This window comes from Vombatus ursinus, unplaced genomic scaffold (assembly GCF_900497805.2).
Source record: "Vombatus ursinus unplaced genomic scaffold, bare-nosed wombat genome assembly UNPS02001287.1, whole genome shotgun sequence".
NCBI classification, from domain to species: Eukaryota; Metazoa; Chordata; class Mammalia; order Diprotodontia; family Vombatidae; genus Vombatus; species Vombatus ursinus.
This window is the reverse complement of record NW_020941065.1, coordinates 19851104-19869203: the sequence shown is the minus strand read 5'-3', so window position 1 is coordinate 19869203 and position 18100 is coordinate 19851104. Positions and strand designations below refer to the sequence as shown.

At 55.7% G+C, this 18100-nt stretch overlaps 1 protein-coding gene across 1 annotated transcript in view; it reads left to right on the top strand.

Annotated features, from left to right (window-relative positions):
• PATZ1 (POZ/BTB and AT hook containing zinc finger 1) overlaps positions 1–18100 on the top strand; it is a 44312-nt gene that overhangs the window by 17498 nt on the left and 8714 nt on the right. Inside the window, exons 4-7 of the mRNA XM_027863197.1 lie at positions 90–539; positions 586–2355; positions 4386–4449; positions 16684–16855. Of these exons, the coding sequence (XP_027718998.1) occupies positions 90–539; positions 586–2355; positions 4386–4449; positions 16684–16855 (2456 nt within the window). The remainder of the gene's footprint in view (positions 1–89; positions 540–585; positions 2356–4385; positions 4450–16683; positions 16856–18100) is intronic.

Sequence of the window (18100 nt, the reverse complement as noted above, 5' to 3'; positions counted from 1 at the left end):
GGGGCGGCGGCGGCGCGGGGCTGGGGGGGCCAGGCCGGCGGGCGGGGGGGGTGTTGTTGGTATCGCCCCCTCCTTCTCCTCCCCCCCAGGGGTGAAAGTGCAAAAGGAAGTGCAGCCGCTGCCATCTTTCCTCCTCCGCCGCGGCGGCTCCAAACGCACGGCGAGCCAGAGCCCGAGCCGGAGCCCGAGCGGGACCGGGACCGAGCCGAGGCGGGCCAAGCCAGGCTAGGCCGCAGCGCCCCGCGCCCCGCCGCGCCCGCCCGCCCTCCCGCCCGCATTCCCTCGGGCCTCGGCCGCCCACCGGCGCTGCAGCGCGCGCCCGCCCGCCCGCCGGCACCGTCCGCCCACCCCGGCCTCGCGGGCTCCACGGCCTCGGCCGCGACCCCCCCAGGCCCCGGGCCAGCTCGGCCTCCGCTCAGCCCGGGCTCCGGCTCCTCCAGCTCCGGCTCCTGCCGCCCGGCCGTCTTTTGTTCCCGCCTCGTCCGCCCCCTCCCCTCCACGCCCGCCCCATCTCGCGCTTTGCAGCAGCAGCAGCAGCCGCCGCCGCAGCAGCAGCAGCAGGAGTCGCCGCCGCAGCAGCAGCAGCAGCAGCAGCAGCAGCAGCCCGCCGCCGCCGGGCCCCGGCACCAGCCCAGGCAGCGCGCGCCCCCAGCGGCCCGGGAAAAGGAGCGAGCGCGCGCTCGCTAGCTCACGGCAGTCGCACGCCAGCGCCCCCTGGCGGCCGGAGGGGGCAGAGCCGAGCCCCACCGAGGCGAGCGCGCAGGGAGGGAGGAGGGCTCGGGCACCAGGTCCTCTGGGAGCCCAGCTCGCCAGCCCAGAGGCGCAGCCGGGCAGCCGGGCAGCCAGGCGGGCATGTGGGCGGGAGAGGCGGCTGGCCAGCTGTAGACGCGCCTGCCCGCCCGCACGTGCAGCCGCAGTCCCAGCCGCGGCGGCGGCGGCGGCGGCGCGCCCGCTCCGCCAGCCAGCCTTGCCCCTACCTGCCCGCCCGTGCCCGCGCCCGTGCCCACCTGCAGCCATGGAGCGGGTCAGCGACGCGGCGGCGGCGTCCTGCGGCGGCGGCGGGCCCGGGGGCGCCGGGGCCGGGGCTCCGGGCCCGTCGGCGGGCTGCTACACGTACCAGGTGAGCCGGCACAGCACGGACATGCTGCACAACCTGAACCAGCAGCGCAAGAACGGCGGCCGCTTCTGCGACGTGCTCCTGCGCGTGGGCGACGAGAGCTTCCCGGCCCACCGGGCCGTGCTGGCCGCCTGCAGCGAGTACTTCGAGTCGGTGTTCAGCGCCCAGCTGGCCGACGGCGGCGGCGGTGCGCCGGGGGGCCCCGAGGCCGGCCCGCAGGACGTGGCGGCGGGCGCGGCTGGCGCGGCGGGGGGCGCGGGGCCCAGCCGCGAGCTGGAGATGCACACCATCAGCTCCAAGGTCTTCGGGGACATCCTGGATTTCGCGTACACGTCGCGCATCGTGGTGCGCCTCGAGAGCTTCCCCGAGCTCATGACCGCCGCCAAGTTCCTGCTCATGAGGTCCGTCATCGAGATCTGCCAGGAGGTCATCAAGCAGTCTAACGTGCAGATCCTGGTGCCCCCGGCCCGCGCCGACATCATGCTTTTCCGCCCCCCGGGGGCCGGCGACTTGGGCTTCCCCTTGGACATGACCAACGGCGCGGGCCTGGGGCCCGGCGGCAACGGCATCGCGGGCGGCATGCAGCCGGAGGACGAGGCGGCCCGGGCCGCGGGAGCCGCCGTCGCGGGCCAGGCCTCTCTGCCCGTGCTCCCGGGGGTTGACCGCCTGCCCATGGTGGCCGGCCCCCTGTCCCCGCAGCTGCTGGCTTCCCCGTTCCAGAACGTGGGCAGCAGCGCCCCGCCTCTGACTGGCAAGCGGGGCCGGGGCCGCCCCCGGAAGGCCAACCTGCTGGACTCGATGATGTTCGGCTCCCCCGGGGGGCTTCGAGAAGCCGGGATCCTGCCCTGCGGCCTGTGCGGGAAGGTGTTCACCGACGCCAACCGCCTTCGGCAGCATGAGGCCCAGCACGGGGTCACCAGTCTGCAGCTGGGCTACATAGACATCCCCCCGCAGAGGGTGGGCGAGAACGGGCTGCCCATCCCCGAGGACCCCGACGGTCCGCGCAAGAGGAGCCGCACCAGGAAGCAGGTGGCCTGCGAGATCTGCGGCAAGATCTTCCGAGACGTGTACCACCTCAACCGGCACAAGCTCTCCCACTCCGGGGAGAAGCCCTACTCGTGTCCCGTGTGCGGCCTGCGCTTCAAACGGAAAGACAGGATGTCCTATCACGTCCGCTCCCACGATGGCTCCGTGGGCAAGCCGTACATCTGCCAGAGCTGTGGGAAAGGCTTCTCCAGGTAAGAGCAGGCCTGCCCCCTTTCCCCTCTTCTGGCTTCGGCCCTCCCTCCCCAGACTGGCAGACTTTGGAGGGTCAGTGGGCCCCGTCCAGCCCTGAGCCTGTGGGAGGAGGTGAGGCGGGTAAGCAGGGCCCCATTATGCCTTTCTGGAAGCCCTTTGTGTCTCCAGCCGGGCTTGGGGCCCTTGCAGGGGGGAGGGGCTGGCTCTTGCTCGGGCCGGCCAGCCAGCCAGGCGAGCCAGGGGCTGGGGCCACCCTGGGCTGCAGGAGCAAGCTTGTGCTTGGTGTGTGTCAGCAAGGGGGCAGGGGGCTTGGATTTCCCCTGGCGGGTTGGAGGGGCCCCCATTCTGCACTCTGCTGGGTGCCAGGGCTGTTTCAAGGGGGGGGGGAGACGGGGGACTAGCTCCTCTACATATACCCGCCCACACACCACCCATCCACATGTACAGATACACACGTTATTATGTTCACACACACAAAACACACATATATACAGACCACACATATGCATGTACACACATATTCACATGTGCACACACCACATGTACTTGTATATCTATATCCCACACACATATACCCCCACCTCTCACACACACTTAACATCCATGTATACATTATACCCCCCCACACATATGGCGCACACACGTACACCCTACACACACATACATACCCCCATACATACACACATATATCCACACCAAACACACACATACACACACACATACCCGTCACAAACACAGATGCATACATCATCATATTTATACACACATGCCAACATACATGTACACTATATATACCATATATACATGCACATTCACACACATGCACACCACCTGTATGTATGCACACACTCCCACATACTTACATTCATGTATACGTTATACCTCACACACATATACACTCCCCCATACATACACATACATATCCACACCAAACACACGCGCACACATGTATATTCCCACTTCCACACACATACATACACGTCACACATGCATGCACACATAACCACCTCGCACATATACATGCCACATGTGTGTACATACACAACCCCACATCCATGCCTGCACATGTGTACACACAAACACACAACTCTCACACATACACACATATATACTCCCCCCACCCCCCACAGGCCTGCTCTGATACCCTGCTCTGCTAGGATTGGGAAGCTGAGACCCCACAGAGCTGAGCTTATTCTTAATGCTGCGTTCCTAATCACTGCAGCCCAGCCTTGGCCTCCCCGTGCTCCCAGGTGCCCGCCCCACACACGGCCCCTTGGGCCTGCATATCCAGCTCATGCTTTTTTAGCCATGGGGATGAGGGACCTGATGCTTGGGTGGAAGTCTGGCTGCTGGTGTTTTCTCCTCAGGGCTGAATGTTTAGCAAATATTTAAGTAGCTTTGAGGGTGGGGAGAGGGCCTCTTTCCTTGAGAGGGAGCCTCTAGGGGATGGGGGGCCTCGGACAGGGGCCTGTATAGGGGTAGCAGGAAGCACGGCGGATCTCTAACCAGTCCTACCGGTTGTGAGGCCTCTGCCCACCTGCCTCCCCAGACATCAGGTTTAACAACTCAGCTGCACCATCAGCGCTCCTTGGTCTGGTGGGCCATTCTCCAGGGAGCGAATTCCAGCCCACATTCAGGGATTGGCTGTAGACGGGAGGAGCAGGGGGAGGGGAGGCCTGAGTTACCAAGCTGCTTTGCTCTCGGACAGTGAAAATATTTTTCCCCCACCAGGAAAAATGAGAGCAAGTCAGCCGTGCCTCCTTGGGAAGGCGTCTTCCCCTGCCAGCCCCAGCAGTCAGGGGGGGCTTCTGGCCGGTGGCGGAGGGAGGCAGTGTCAGGGAAGCCCGTCTTCCCCTTCTCCCCTGGAGAAGATCAACTTGTGGCCAGGCTCCAGGGCCTGGCAGGGCTGTCCTCTAGGGGTTCTGGGAAGTGGGGTGGCGTGGCCCCAGCCTGATTGCCGTCCCCTCCCCCTCTGCCCTCCTTCCCGAGGGCCCCCTTTGAAAGTCTTTGTTTTTCCCTTTCTTTTCAGGCCGGATCATCTGAATGGACACATCAAGCAGGTTCACACGTCTGAAAGGCCTCACAAGTGTCAGGTAGGGGCCACTGTTGAGGCGTGGCGGCTGGGACTGGAGCGGGGGAGGGGGCTGAGGCCGTGTCACATTGTCTAGGGTGTCCAGCCGTGCAGAAGACCGGGCCGCGGGCCAGGAGCGAGCCGTTGTGTGTGTGTGCCTTGGGTGGGGGGCTGGAGGGTGCAGCCATCCCTCCAGCTGGCAGATGCTTTGCACGCCTCTCTCCTCTCCCTCATGACCTCTCTTGCTGCCCTGACCTTTGAGTCTGCGCCTCCCCCAGCCCTGGCCCAGCTGCTTGGTCTTCCCTCTCCCCTGCGTGACGGCCCCGCCTGCCTGGGGGTGCTCTCTGTTCTTGGCTCGCAGCCCACTCTCAGTCATCTGGGGCATGAGGGATGGCTTGAAAAAATGGGTCCCTGAAGGTCCCCCTGAGTGCCTCGGGTCTGTGTTACCAAATCGTTCTGACCTCTTTCCTCCGCCACGGCCTCTCGTTTCCCCTGTCCGGTTTCTACTGAGTGAACGTCAGTAGTGGAAAGGAGGAAGAGGACAGTCAGAGTCTGTGTAACCCCGATTTGAGAGCCTCTGGACCTGGGTGATTGAGAGGTGACTGTATCATGGCAGAGAGCCCCTCCCATCCAGCCTCCTTAGAGCCCTGGGAATCTCTGCTTGCCTTTCTCGAGAAAGTAAGGGGTCTCCCCAGCCCTAAGTCTGTCTCTAAAGCGCTTTCAGGTTGATAGGACCCTCTTCCTCTCCACAGCCTTGACAGGTAGGTCACTGGAGTATTTTTGTCTCCATTTTACAGTTGAAGAAACTGAGGCCCAGAGATGGGAGGTCCGAGCTGAGGCTCTGACGCCCAAGTCTGGTGCTCATTAGCCTCTGTTATCGTGGAGCCAGGCCTGGGAGCTGGCTGGAGATGTCATTGTTTGTGAGCCCATCTTACTCTGGGGGAAGTTGGGGCTCCTAGGCATCTGCACCCACAGGCAGGTCCAACTTCTCCATGAGAACTGACTTCTGCCCTTTTTCCTGTGGGCTCATCTCCTCCCCTCCCCCAGGCAGTCACTCTCAAAGGGGTCGAGGAGGAGAAATCAGGGGTAAATGGTAAATCCACCATCATCTTCTGTCGCCACTGGCGTCTTCAGAAAGTTAGAAGGAATTCAGGTTTTCTTCAGGTCTAGTGCCCCCTAGTGGGAGTTCCAGTCCCTCTTCATGCCCACTTGGGTAGGATGGGGACTTTGCAAAGTCTGTGGTGTTCAGTTAAATCTTGGAGGGTCGAGCCGCAGGAGACTTAGGGGCCATCGGATGGGGTCTCTGATCTAGAGATGGGAGAAGGCTTCGAGCCCGCCTCGTTGCTGCTCGGTAGCCAATGAGGGAGCCAGCCGCACAGTCACGCGTAGGGCACTGGGAGCTGAGCCAGGCCTCTCACGCCAAGCGGAGTGTTTTTTGGAAGGAACGTGTTGCCCTAGGAGGCCCTTTTGTGGATGTCCACCACACTCCGTATGCTGAAGGGGCAGCTGGTCTCTTCTGAGGGCAAGGAGATGTGAAGAAAGGTGACCGCCAGTGTGGAACCTGCCAATCCCGCTGCCTCCCTCCCCTGCTCACTAGCGCCCCGCGGCTGCGCCTCCCGAGGGGGGCTCGGGGCTCCTGGCCCAAGTAGGATGCACCTCAGAGGGCAGTGGGGCACTGCGCCTGGTGGCCAGGAGGTAACCTGCGCTTTCTGCCCTTTTCCAGGTGTGGGGAGGGAGCAGCAGCGGCCTGCCGCCCCTGGAAACTCTGCCTAGCGACCTGGCCTCATGGGACTTTGCCCAGCCTGCTTTGTGGAGGTCGGCCCGCCCTGTTCCTGATACCGCCTTTTCCCTTTCCTTAAAAAAATCCTTCCAGGCCCTCGATAACCTGGGCCCAGCACACTCCGGCAGCCATCTCTTCTGCTCCGCTCAGCCTGGGTACTTGAGGCAGGGCTGGACCACCCCAGAGGGGAATCGGGCATTTGCCCAGTGGCCTGTGGGATAACCTGCCCCCCATTTGGGGCGTTTTTCCTGGGGTGGGGAGAGGGAGCCTCTTGGAAAGTCAGCCCAGCACCCAGCATCTGCCTGGCTGCCCTGGGAGAGCTCGCCCTGCCTCAGTTCTCCATCCTTCCCCTCTTTCTGGGTGAGATGGGTTCTTCCCCGTCTCAGGGCTTTCTAGTTTGTGGGGAGGCTCCTCGCTAGGCCCCCGGGACGAGAGTCCTCCTTTCCAAGGTTCTGGGCCCAGAGCAAGGACTCCTACTTTAGGTCCGTCCATTGACACTGCCTCTCCCTCCTCCTTTGGACTCGTGGCCAGTTTTGTGGGGACCGGTGGTCCTCTCAGCGTCAGGCCCTGTGGCTCCACTCCCTGGGCAGCGCAGCTGCTGTGGAGGTCAGCACTCCCCCAGGACCAACTCCAGCAGGCAGCCACCAAGGTGCCTGTCTGTGTCTCCCCAGACCTAGCAGTCTGGTCCATCCGTCCGCCCTCCTTCAGGGCAGCACCTGCCCGCTGCCCCACCCGGGGTCTCCGGGAGCTCCTCCGCCTCCCGGCAGTTCCTGACTTTCCCCCAGTAGAGTGGCCCTGTGGCATCCTTCCCCTCAGGTGGTTTCCTCCTTTCCTCTCTGGCATAGAGTTAGACCCTTGGGTTCTTGAGGTTTATTTGGGCAGGAAGTAGATTAACAGTCTTCAGATTGTGGCCGCCTTGGCTTTGGGAAACTGATAAAGCAGGCCCAGAAGCAGGATTCCATGCTCTGCCTGCTATTCCTGGTGGGTTCCGTGAGAATGGAGTCTGCCCACGATAAAGTTTTCATTCTAACATTGAAGCCTTTGTGTGTTTTGTCTCTGGTCTTGGTGAGCGCATCAATGGGTTTTGGTCTCCCCACCCCCTTTAATCCAAAGCACGAGTGCACAGACACACACGTACAAACACATGCACACACAGACACATGCACACGCGGTCCCCCCGGCTTCTCGGCTGGGCTGAGGACACTCGGGTGTCTTCCGGAGGCCCTCCCCTGCTTCGGATGGCTCGGACCTTCCCTCCTGAGGTGCCGGGGCCTGATCGGGCCTAGGGTTTGACAGTGTGGGTCGTAGTGTAGATGGGAGTTGTTCTGGGTTTTGTTTGGCGTGGCCGTGCCTTAGAGCAGACATCGCCACAGCTCCGGCTTCCGCCTCAGAGGCCCAGGATCTGAGATTGAGAGCCGAAGCTTCAGGCCCAGCGTGGCCAGAATGGGCGAGTGGCCTGCTGCCCACAGCTGTGTCTTCTGATGGTCCTAGGACCATGGATTTGAGGAGACCCCCAAAACAGCCCTATCAGGAGTCCGGTGGAAAGATCGTTCTGCTTGGATCAGGAGGACCCAAGTTCAAATGCCACCTCTGACACTTACTAGCTCTGTTACCTTGGGCAAATCCCATGCCTAGGCAGCCTCAGCTTCTTTATCTGTAAAATGAGTATGAGAAGACCCCAGGCCCTCCCTCACCTCGTAGGACTATGGTGAGATAGTGTCTGTAGGAAGGCCCAGAGTTGCTAGTTTGCTGAGGAAGCAGCCAGAATCCCAGAAAGAGAGAGGGAGAGGAAAGGGGGAGAGAGAGATGAGAGAGAGGGAGAGAGACGGGGGAAGGGAGCCAGACAGACAGTGGCTCCCGGGGCCGCTCAGCGGCTGTGCCAGGAGCTGACCTGCAGAGCCAGAGTCCTGCCCCTCCTCCCTTGGGCCTCTGCTGCCCACAGTGCATTTCTGTACGTCCGTGAGCCCGGTTCAATAGGCTTATGCCAGGGCTTTATTTAAAAGACCTCACTGACGCAGGGGTGTGAAACCGAATCCTGGAGGCTCAGCCTCGGATCTGGCCCTGACCCATCTCATCTGTGTATTTGCCCTGCCTCTCCACATGGGCGTGTCTAGACCTCCCAGGCCTGGGGTAGAAGGGCACAGTCCTGCCCTTGCCTGCTTTGGCTTGGTCGCCTTAGCACTGTTGGTAGCATGGGAGGAGGAGCTCTGCCTCTGTCTCTTTCTGCCCGGGAGGCTAGGTGGGATCAACTCCCCTGGGGGGGGGGGTTCCGTTTCCTTCTCTGTAAAAACAGGGGGTTGGCCTAGATGGTTTCCATGGTCCCTTTAGGTCTAACCCCCCTGGTTTACTGGGGATAACATTCTTCTCCAGGTGGGAGCGTCCCTTTCCTTCTCCAGCCCAGGGCAGAGGGGGAGGGCGTCCTGCTTGTCCCAGCTCTGTCTCCTGCAGACTCCGCCGCCATCTTGGAGTCTCAGGGGCCACCCAGACTGGAGAAGACCTGGGCACATTCACCCAGCCTTGGAGGGCGAGGGAGGATTAGAGAGATGTGGGGGCCTTTGGGAGAACCCCAGTCAGGACTGGCCTCCTGGCTCTCACAGCTGGCCCAGGTGGAATCTGGTGAGCTGTGACTGGGCAAGTCAGGGCCCCTTTCTCAGCCTCTTTGTATCCTCATCTGTAAAATGGGGCTAGTGATAGCACCCACCTCCCAGGGCTGTTGTGAGGTCACATTTATGCAGCGCGCTCCACGCTTTTAAGTGCTCTAGAAATGCTAGTGATCCATTGGGGGGCTCGTGGCTCAGACCAGATGGTCCTTGCCAGCTCTCATGTGCTGTGCTTCTGGATTCTGCACTGGGGGAGGGTCCTCTGCCCCTCCTGTGATCCTGGATGCACCCTGCCCTCTCCTCCCCCGCCTCAGTTCTTACCTCTTTCCCACCCCAGGGACGTGGGAAGTATGGAGCTGGCCCTGGAGCTCCCCTGTCTTGTTGGGCTGCTTTGGCCCCTGTAGGATCAAGCCCGGGCCGGGCTTTCTCCCCGTCGCAGGGTCAGGGCTCTGGGGCTACCTGGGCAGGCCGTGTGGGCAGGGAGCTGTGGGCAGCGAAGGTGGGTGCCAACCCCATGCAGAAGAGCCAAGAAAGGAAGCGGTTCTTCCTTTGTTACGTCGCCCCAGGAAGGTGTGCCCTCCACTCTTGCTTGCTGCGAGTCAGGAATCCCAAGACGGACCTTGGGTTCAAGCACAACCGATGTTCTGATATTCTCTGGGTGCTCTCTGCCTCTAAAAGCCTGCTTTGTTTCCCTCCTGTCTTTGGGATCCTGATGGCCTGCCTGGGTTGGGGACGTTTTCTCCTGGCTTCCCAGGACTCGACAGTCCTCCTTCTTTGCAGTGGAACTCTGTCCCTGTCCCTCCCTTCTCTCTCCCTCTCTGCCATCATCCTTTTCTTCCGGATCAGGCTGCCATCGGCTCTCTTCGGGGCATCGCTGCTGGCCGGGCCTCTGGATACTTGGAGGGAGACCCCTGGGTACTGCTTGCCTCAGCTTCCCCTTCTGGGTCCCAAGGGCTAGGACGCTGAACCTGTGATCTCTGAGGGCCAAGGACCCACAATTGATTTTTCAGTGAAATGCTACCTAACCCGTGCTGACGTGGAAGGGGGACTTGGGCGGGGGCAGCTGGGGAGCGTCTTGGTGTGACAGTGAGATTGGGAGGCTGGCGTGCCGGGGTCTCTGCCTGGCGACTTGGGAGGAGACAGGAGCTGGCTTCAGGCGTTGAAAGAAGGAATAGATTTGTAATGTGAGGCCCCAGAGGGTGGAACCAGGAGCAAGGTGGGGAAGTGGGAAAGAGGGGAGTTAGGCAGAATGTGAAGAGAGGCTTCCTAGTGTCTGTCTTGGGAAGCGGTGAGCTCCCTGTCCTCCAGGGTCTTCAAACTGAGGCAGGATGACCACCTAGGGATGTCATGGTGGGATAGGAGTGGGGACCCTTTGGGGTCCTTTCAGCTTGGAGGTCCTGTGATACCCACAGAGATATGCACTCATCAACAGATTTGATTTCCAAATTATGTTTTGCTTAGGTGATTATTAAATTTAGTTTACCTTCCCTGATGATTGTTGAGTAGCTAGGGAGAAAAGGTGTGGTCCAGAAGGGATGAGGGAGAGAAGCCAGGCCAGTGGGGATTAAAATCCTGGCCTCTGCAGTTATCCCACCTTCTGTGGTCAATTGAGAGTTGGCCGCCATCTTTAAATAATCACAAAAAATGCTAAGGAGTGTGTGGCCTGTGGAGGATGGTCACCAGCCTGAGTGAAGGAGGCCGTGCCTTTGAGGAAGGCCCTCCCTGGCTCTGGATCTCATCGAGCCGCCGGCTGGAGCGGAGCAGTGACTCATTGCCTGGGGAGGCCGGGGAGCCCAATTTGGCTTCTGTTTTCTTCGTGTTGCGCCTCATAGTTTTCACTTCCCTGCTCCTGCCTCTCCTGCCCTGTGGTCAGGCCCAGAAAGCCCCTAGGGTGACTGTCCTCGAGATGGCCCAGTCTGAATATTTCCAGGTCTCCTTCATTGTGGACTTTTCACACGTTTTCAGACCATCTTGGAACGTGACCTAAGTGGCTTTTAGGCAAAGGCACTCACTTGCCCAGCTATCCTGGTCCGCTCATTTCCCTGGCAATGAGGAGTGGATGGGTCTGAGTCCTGCCTTGGACATTTCCTAGCTGGGTGGCCTTGGGCAAGTCCCTTCCCCTCTCTGGGCCTCAGTTTCCTTATCTGTCGAATGAAAGGTTTGGACTCAGTGGCCCCTAAGACTTCTCCCAGCTTGGGATCGGTGATGCTGGTGACCCTGAGTTTCTCTCGGGCCCTTTGGGAGCGCCTCTCAACTGGTTACACTGCCCGGCTCCCTTCCCTACTCCGGGCCTCTGCAGGCTGCTGCAGCTGTCCCAGGGGTGCTGGTAGCAAAAATGATAGTAATTTTTCATTCCCCTGACACCGTCTTTGGTCAGTATTTAGTAAGATAGGGTGTGTCGGGGTGGAGGAAACTCTTTTCTCAGAGGCAACTTTCTGTGGCAGCTGTCTCTGTAACGTTGGGATCGCTGTTTCTTCTCTTTGGACCTGGATTTCCTCATCTGTACGGTGGGGGGTTTGGGCCAAGTTGTCCCTAGGACCCTTCTGGCTCGAATGTTGTGTATTTTAAGATGAGGCCAAGGTGCTGCCTCTGGGCGAGGGTGCCGGGGACCACCCTGTAAGGATGCTTGACCTTTGGGTTGAAGTAGGAGTCTGGAGACCTGAGTTCTGGGTTGGGCTCTGCGTAGCCAGGTGATCTGGGGGAGACAGCTGAGCCTCCGTCCCCTCAGCTGTAAAATTAAGGTAACACCTGCCCTGAGTGCCTCATGAAGGGCAGGAGAATCTGCTAAGGTCATGGTTATGAAAGTGTTTGGGGACCTAATCCCTGTGTAAAAGATGATGATTTATCCAGGCATTGGCTACTCTTTTTGTTTTGATGAAATGAGAGATTTAGGTCAGCCCGCAGCCCTGGTCTTAAGAACATAATTAAGGCTATAGCTATGGATATAGCTCCATAACTTGCTGTTTAGGGGGCTGTAACCTCCTGATCCTGACATTCAAAGCTCCTTGATCCAGTGCTTTTTATTTATTTATTTATTTATTCATTTATTTATCTGTTTATTCATTCATTCATTTATTTTTAACATTCATTTTTTAAAAATTTGAGCTCCAAGTTCTTTCCCTCCCTCCTCTTTCCCCCACCTATTGAGAAGGCAAGCAGTATGATAATCATTATACATGTGAACTCATGGTACTTTAACCATTCCGTATTAGCTATGGTGCACCTCCTGTCCCCGTTCCCCCCCCCACCCCGCAAAAAGCAAGAAAAATAAAGGAAGTGAAAAAAGTCTGCTTCAGTTTGCGTTCCGAGGTCATCGGTTCTCTCTCTGGAGGTGGACAACATTTTTCATTTCGGGTCCTTTGGAATTATCTTAGATCATTGCCTTGATCAGAGTGGCTAAGTCATTCACGGCTGATCATCGCACAATGTTGCTGTTACTATGTGCACTGTCCTCTTGGTTCTGCCCACTTCACTCCACCTCAGTTCATGTAAGTCTCCCCAGGTTTTTCTGAAATTGTCCTGCTTGTCATTTCTTATAGCACGATAATATTCTATCACAATCCTATACTATGACTTCTTCAGCCATTCCCCAATTGATGGGCATCCCCTATATTGCCAATCTTTGCCTCCACAAAAAAAGCTGCTATAAATAATTTTGTACAGATAGATCCTTTTCCCTTTTTTAATGATCTCTTTGGGATACAGACCTAGAAGTGGTATTCCTGGGTCAAAGGGTACGCACAGTTTTGTAGCCCTTTTGGCATAGTTCCAAATTGCTCTCCAGAATGGTTAGATCAGTTCACAACTCCACCAACAGTGCATTAGTGTCTCAGTTTTCCCACATCCCCTCCAATATTTGTCTTTTTTCTTTTTTGTCATGTTAGCCAATCTGATAGTTGTGAGGTGGTACCTCAGAGTTGTTTTAATTTGCATTTCTCTAACTGATGGTTATTTAGAGCATTTTTTCATGTGACTATCGATAGCTTTGATTTCTTCTTCTAGAAACTGTTCATATCTTTTGGCTATTTGTCAATTGGGGAATGGTTCTTATTTTTATAAATTTAACTCAGTTTCTTATATATTTTATATTTGAGAAATGGGGCCTTTATCAGAGAAACTTGCTGCAAATATTTTTTTCCCGCTTCCCACTTTTCCTTCTAATTTTGGCTGCATTGCTTTTGTTTGCGCAAAACCTTTTCAGTTTCATGTCATCAAAATTATCCAGTTTATTTCCTGTGATCCTCTCTCTCTTTTTTTTTGGTTAATCAGGCTCTAACTCGTCCTTTCAGCCTGATTTCGTATTCTTCTATTTCAAAGGATTGTAGCTTTAGAGCTCTCTAGCCCGGCCCCCTCAGATTATGGAGGTGCCAACTGAGCCCCAGAGAGGTTCATTTCCTTCACTTGTCCAAGGGCATTCAGGTAGCCAGGGGTCCATGGGTGATTCAAACTCCAAATCCAGCAGTTTTTCCGTTGTACCCTTTGGCGTCTGTGATCCCCGCTAAGCTCTGCCCTCTTCCTTTCCCCTGCCTTTGTTCACGCCGTCCTTCCTTCCTCTCCTCTCTAACTGCTGATGTCCTCTCTCCTCCTTCAAAGCCCAGCCCAAATGCCAGGACGTCTCCCCGATTCCCTCCTCAGATTTCTCAGGATGCCGTGCTCAGACCTCATCCCCTTGGATTCAGGCCCGTCCCCATCACTTTCAATGGCAGCTAGCCGGCGCCATGGTACACAGGGCACTGGACCTGAAGCAAGAAGACCTGAGTTCAGATCTGGCCTTAGACACTCACTCGCCGGGTCACCCTGGGCAAGTCACTTTAATCTGCGTCTGCCTCAGTTTCCTCAAATGGGGATAATAACAGCGCCTGTCTTGCGGGGTTATTGTGAAGAACAAATCAGACAATATTTGTAAAGGGCTTTGCATAGTACTTGGCACATAGTAGGTGCTATATACATATTTATTCCCATTCCCGTCATGTATTTTTATTTCACTCTCCCTGGTATCATGGCTATTTGTTTTCCTGCCTTTCTTCCCCATTAGATTTTAAGAGCAGGCCTGTGCCCTGATCTCTCTTTGTGTCTCTGGTGCCTATCACAGTGCCTTGCATACGTTAGGTGCTTAATAATTGCTTGTTGGATGAGTGAGTGAAGATTTGGCAGATGACTCTGGGGAAGGAGGTCTTCACCAGATGAAGTCACCAAGCCCATCTCTCCCTCCCTGGGTGGGTAATCCCCACAGAACCAGAGGCTATCTGGTCGTTTCATGGGCTTCCATCTACTGTGACCAGGAGTTATTTGGGGTCCAGCCTCCATTGCCTCCTCTCTTCCCTGCTTCCTGGGAGCCTGTTTCCCTCTGGGCAGGACCGCCAAGCCCACTTAACATGAAGCAAGCTGAGAGGGAGGGGCTGGGAGCACAGGTCTACACTAGAAGCCACTTCCCCTCAAATTCACCTAGACTTGACATAATTGAACTTCTTAATGTGGTCATGAGAGGCAGCTAGGCCACCAGGCAATTAGAGCACTGGGCCTGGAGTCAAGAAGACATGAGTTCAAATCTGGCCTTAGGCACTTACTAGCTGGGTGACCTTGGGAAAGGCACTTTACCCATGCCTGCCTCGGTTTTCCCATCCATAAAATGGAGATAATAATAGCTCCTCCTTCCCAAGGTAATTGTGAGGACCAAATGGGGTAATATCTTATAAAGCGCTTAGCCCAGTGCCAAGCACATAGTAGGTGCTTCATCTAGGTGACTGATTCAAAAGCCACATATAGGGGCAGCTAGATGGCAAAGTGGATAGAGCGCCAGCCCTGGAGTCAGGAGGACCTGAGTTGAAATCCTGTCTCAGACCAGACAGTTGACACTAGCTGTGTGACCTTGGGCAAGTCACTTAACCCCAAATGCTTTACAAAAAAGAAAGAAAGAAAGAAAAAAGCCACATATGTCGATCCTTTAAGGGAGGTCGGGACTCCCTTCAGGCACTTCTGGTTCATAATTTGCCTCAGGATTAGATGGGGACAAGCACTGGACCTGTGACTGAGGGTAGAGGTCTGCGCAGATGGGCACCTTAGAGGTTAAGTGACAGGATGTGTCAGGGATGGGGCTTGAACCTAGGTCTTGTTTGTTTGTGAGGCCGGCTCTCTTGTCCTAACAGTGATGATAATAATAGCTGGCCAGCCCTTAGTTATCACTTTAAACAAAGTGTTTCACAGGTGATCTCACTGAGTGTCCTCAACAGTCCTGGGAGGTAGATGAGGAAACTGAGTCTGTGAGCAGTGAAGTGACCCCAGCCATCCGAAAAGGGAATGAGCTGCCCCAGTCTCCACCCCTGCTCTTGGGGGATCCAGAAGGTGGGCCTGGATGGCCTGGGGATCCCTTGCTATCCTCCACCCAGTATAGAGTGACTGATGGAGAGGCAGCTTGGAGCTGCCTTGAATGGAAATTCCCTCTTAGCACTGTGGCTCCTGGCATTTTCTCTGGCTGCTCCCCATGCCTGGGATGTGCTCCCTCCTCCACTCCAACTGCGGACCTCCCTGGCTTCCTGTAAGCCCTAGCTAAAAGCCCACCTCCTACGGGAAGCCTTCCCCAAAGCCTATTCATTCCAGTGCCTTCGCTTCTCCATTGTACGTATGTGTTTGCATGTTGTCTCTCCCATTAGAACGTAAAATCCTTGAGGAGCTGGGAAAACGTGCGCTCAGTAACAGCAACATTGCTGAAGATCCACCAGGAATGACTTAGTTATTCTCAGCGATATCATGATACAAGACAATTCCAAGGAAAAATGCCCTTCACACCCAGAACAAGAAGCCATGGAGTGTGAATGCAGATCACAGCAGACTCGTTATTTTTTTGTATATTTTTTCCCTTTTAATCTTTTTTTTTTCACACCATGATTTATATGGAAATAGGTTTCACATCATTGCGCATATGTATCCTGTATCAAATTGTTTAACATCTTAAGGGTGCAGGTGAGGGAGGAAGGGAGAAAATTCGGAACTCAGAATTTTTAAAGGAATGTTAAAATTTTTCTTTACATGTAGTTGGAAAAAAATAAAGTACCATTAAAAAATAAAAACACAAGAAAGCATAGAAAAAAAAGAACATAAGCTCTTTGAGGGCAGGGACTTTTCCTTTGCCTCTTTTTGTATACCCATTCCTTAGCACTGTGCCTTGCTCCTAGTTGATTGATTAGCATTGCAATTTAAAGTCTGCCTGCTTGGGGGCAGTGCGTGGATGTTACTTACCTAGGGTTACTCGGTCTTTGTGGGTCTCTGGAGAGACTGGGATCTGGGCCTTCCATTTAGCATACAGGCTCATTGCCTGTAGGGATTGTTTCTTTTTTTGTATTTGCCTCCCTGGTGCCTAGCACAGTGCCTGGCACGTAGAAGGTGTTTAATAAATACTACTGTTTTGTTTGTTTGTTTGTTTGTTTTCTTTTTTTGTTTGTTTGTTTTAGGCAATTGGAGTTAAGTGACTTGCCCAGGGTCACACAGCTAGTGTCAAGTGTTTGGTCTGAGGCCGGATTTAAACTCCGGTCCTCCTGACTCCAGGGCTGGTGCTCCATCCACTGCGCCACCTAGCTGTCCCTTAATAAATACTTCTTGATTTGAGCGATTGACTGGTTGATTCCTGGCTGTGAGGATGGTTGTATTCACTCTCCTACACTGCCTCTTACTGATATAAGAAATATCTCTGCAAGACAAGTGAGGTATTATTGAGTCTCATTGGAACATTTGTCTTACTTTTGGGCAGTCAGTCTCATCTGGGTTCCAACCAAGCCACATGTAAAAACTCCCCAAAGTCTAGTGTCTCCCCAGGAGCCAGGAATCCTGTCCTTGGGGAAAAGAGGTGGGCACTCACCCTGACTCTCTTTCCTCCCCACAGACCTGTAACGCTTCCTTTGCCACCCGGGACCGCCTGCGTTCCCACCTGGCCTGCCACGAAGACAAGGTACCCTGCCAGGTGTGCGGAAAGTACTTGCGGGCGGCGTACATGGCGGATCACCTGAAGAAACACAGCGAAGGACCAAGCAACTTCTGCAGTATCTGTAATCGAGGTAATCTTCCCGTAGCCTGGCATTCTAGCGGGTGGTGGTGAGCACAGGTTCATGTCGCCAACGTCCCACCGCATCCTTGGCTTCCCCACATGCCGCTCTTCCTTCCCACTGACCAGGAAGCATCTCCAAATCCTGGAGGCATGGCCTGGCTTTGGCTTCCCGCTAACTGCTTGCTCACTCAGTGTTGGGGGCCAACCCAAGGAGCCAGGGGTGGGGAGGGAGCAGCATCTCTGCCCAGCTTTGGTTCCTTGTGTCTTTTTGGGGGTGTTGGGGAACTGAATGGATGAAGTCAAAGCTGTAAAGATGCCAGTCCATTTGTGTGCTCTAGGGGGCAGGATACATGCATTTGTAGATACAGTAGCAATAGCATGTTGCCGGGGTGGCGGTGTGTCCCCCGGGGAGGGTAGGCTCTGACTTTCTTCCAGCCAACTTGCCGGCACCAAAGGGCCTACCAGCCAGAGGTGTCGGGGGAGTTTGGAATGGCAGAGACTTTGGGGCATAAGTAGATGAGAAGAACCCACTGAGTCCATCGTATCCCGGGCACAATTTCATTTCTATCTCTCTGGACGGCCATTTACCTGGCAAGATTCTGGTAGACACGTGCCCAGAGTGGGCACGAGCACGGTGGGGATTGGGGGAGTTGGGCTGGGAGGTGCCCTTTCCCAGTCGTCTATCTTGGTTGCCAGGCTGGGAGAGGAAGGATGTACGTCTCAGATACCTAGGGACCCTGAGGAATCCAGAGTGGCCGCATGGGGACCAGTTGTGTGGAAAAATGCTTTGTGGTGGCCATGGCGGTGCTGAGGGATCTGTTTGGAGCCCCTGACAGTAGACCAGACAGAGCTGAGCTTGGGATATTTTCATCAAAGGGCACACGTCCAAAGATTCCCATGGGATTTAAGAATGGTGGGCTTGGCAGGGTCAGATCAGGTAGGAAGAACACTGGGCTGTGGGGTCCGAAGATCTGGGTTTTCCTGTTGGCGCCGCCATGTACTTGACACACGATGTGGGCACTTCTCTGAAACTCAGTTTCCTCATCTGTAAAATGGGGATAATAATACCTGCCTAGCCTACTTCGCAGGGTTGTTGTGAGGATCAAAGAACTGTATGGATTTGAGAGCAGACTTTGCATACTCAGGGCTCTGCAAATAAGGCATTATTATTATTATTATTATTATTATTATTATTATTATTATTACTGCTACTACTACTACTACTACTACTACTACTACTACTACTACTACTACT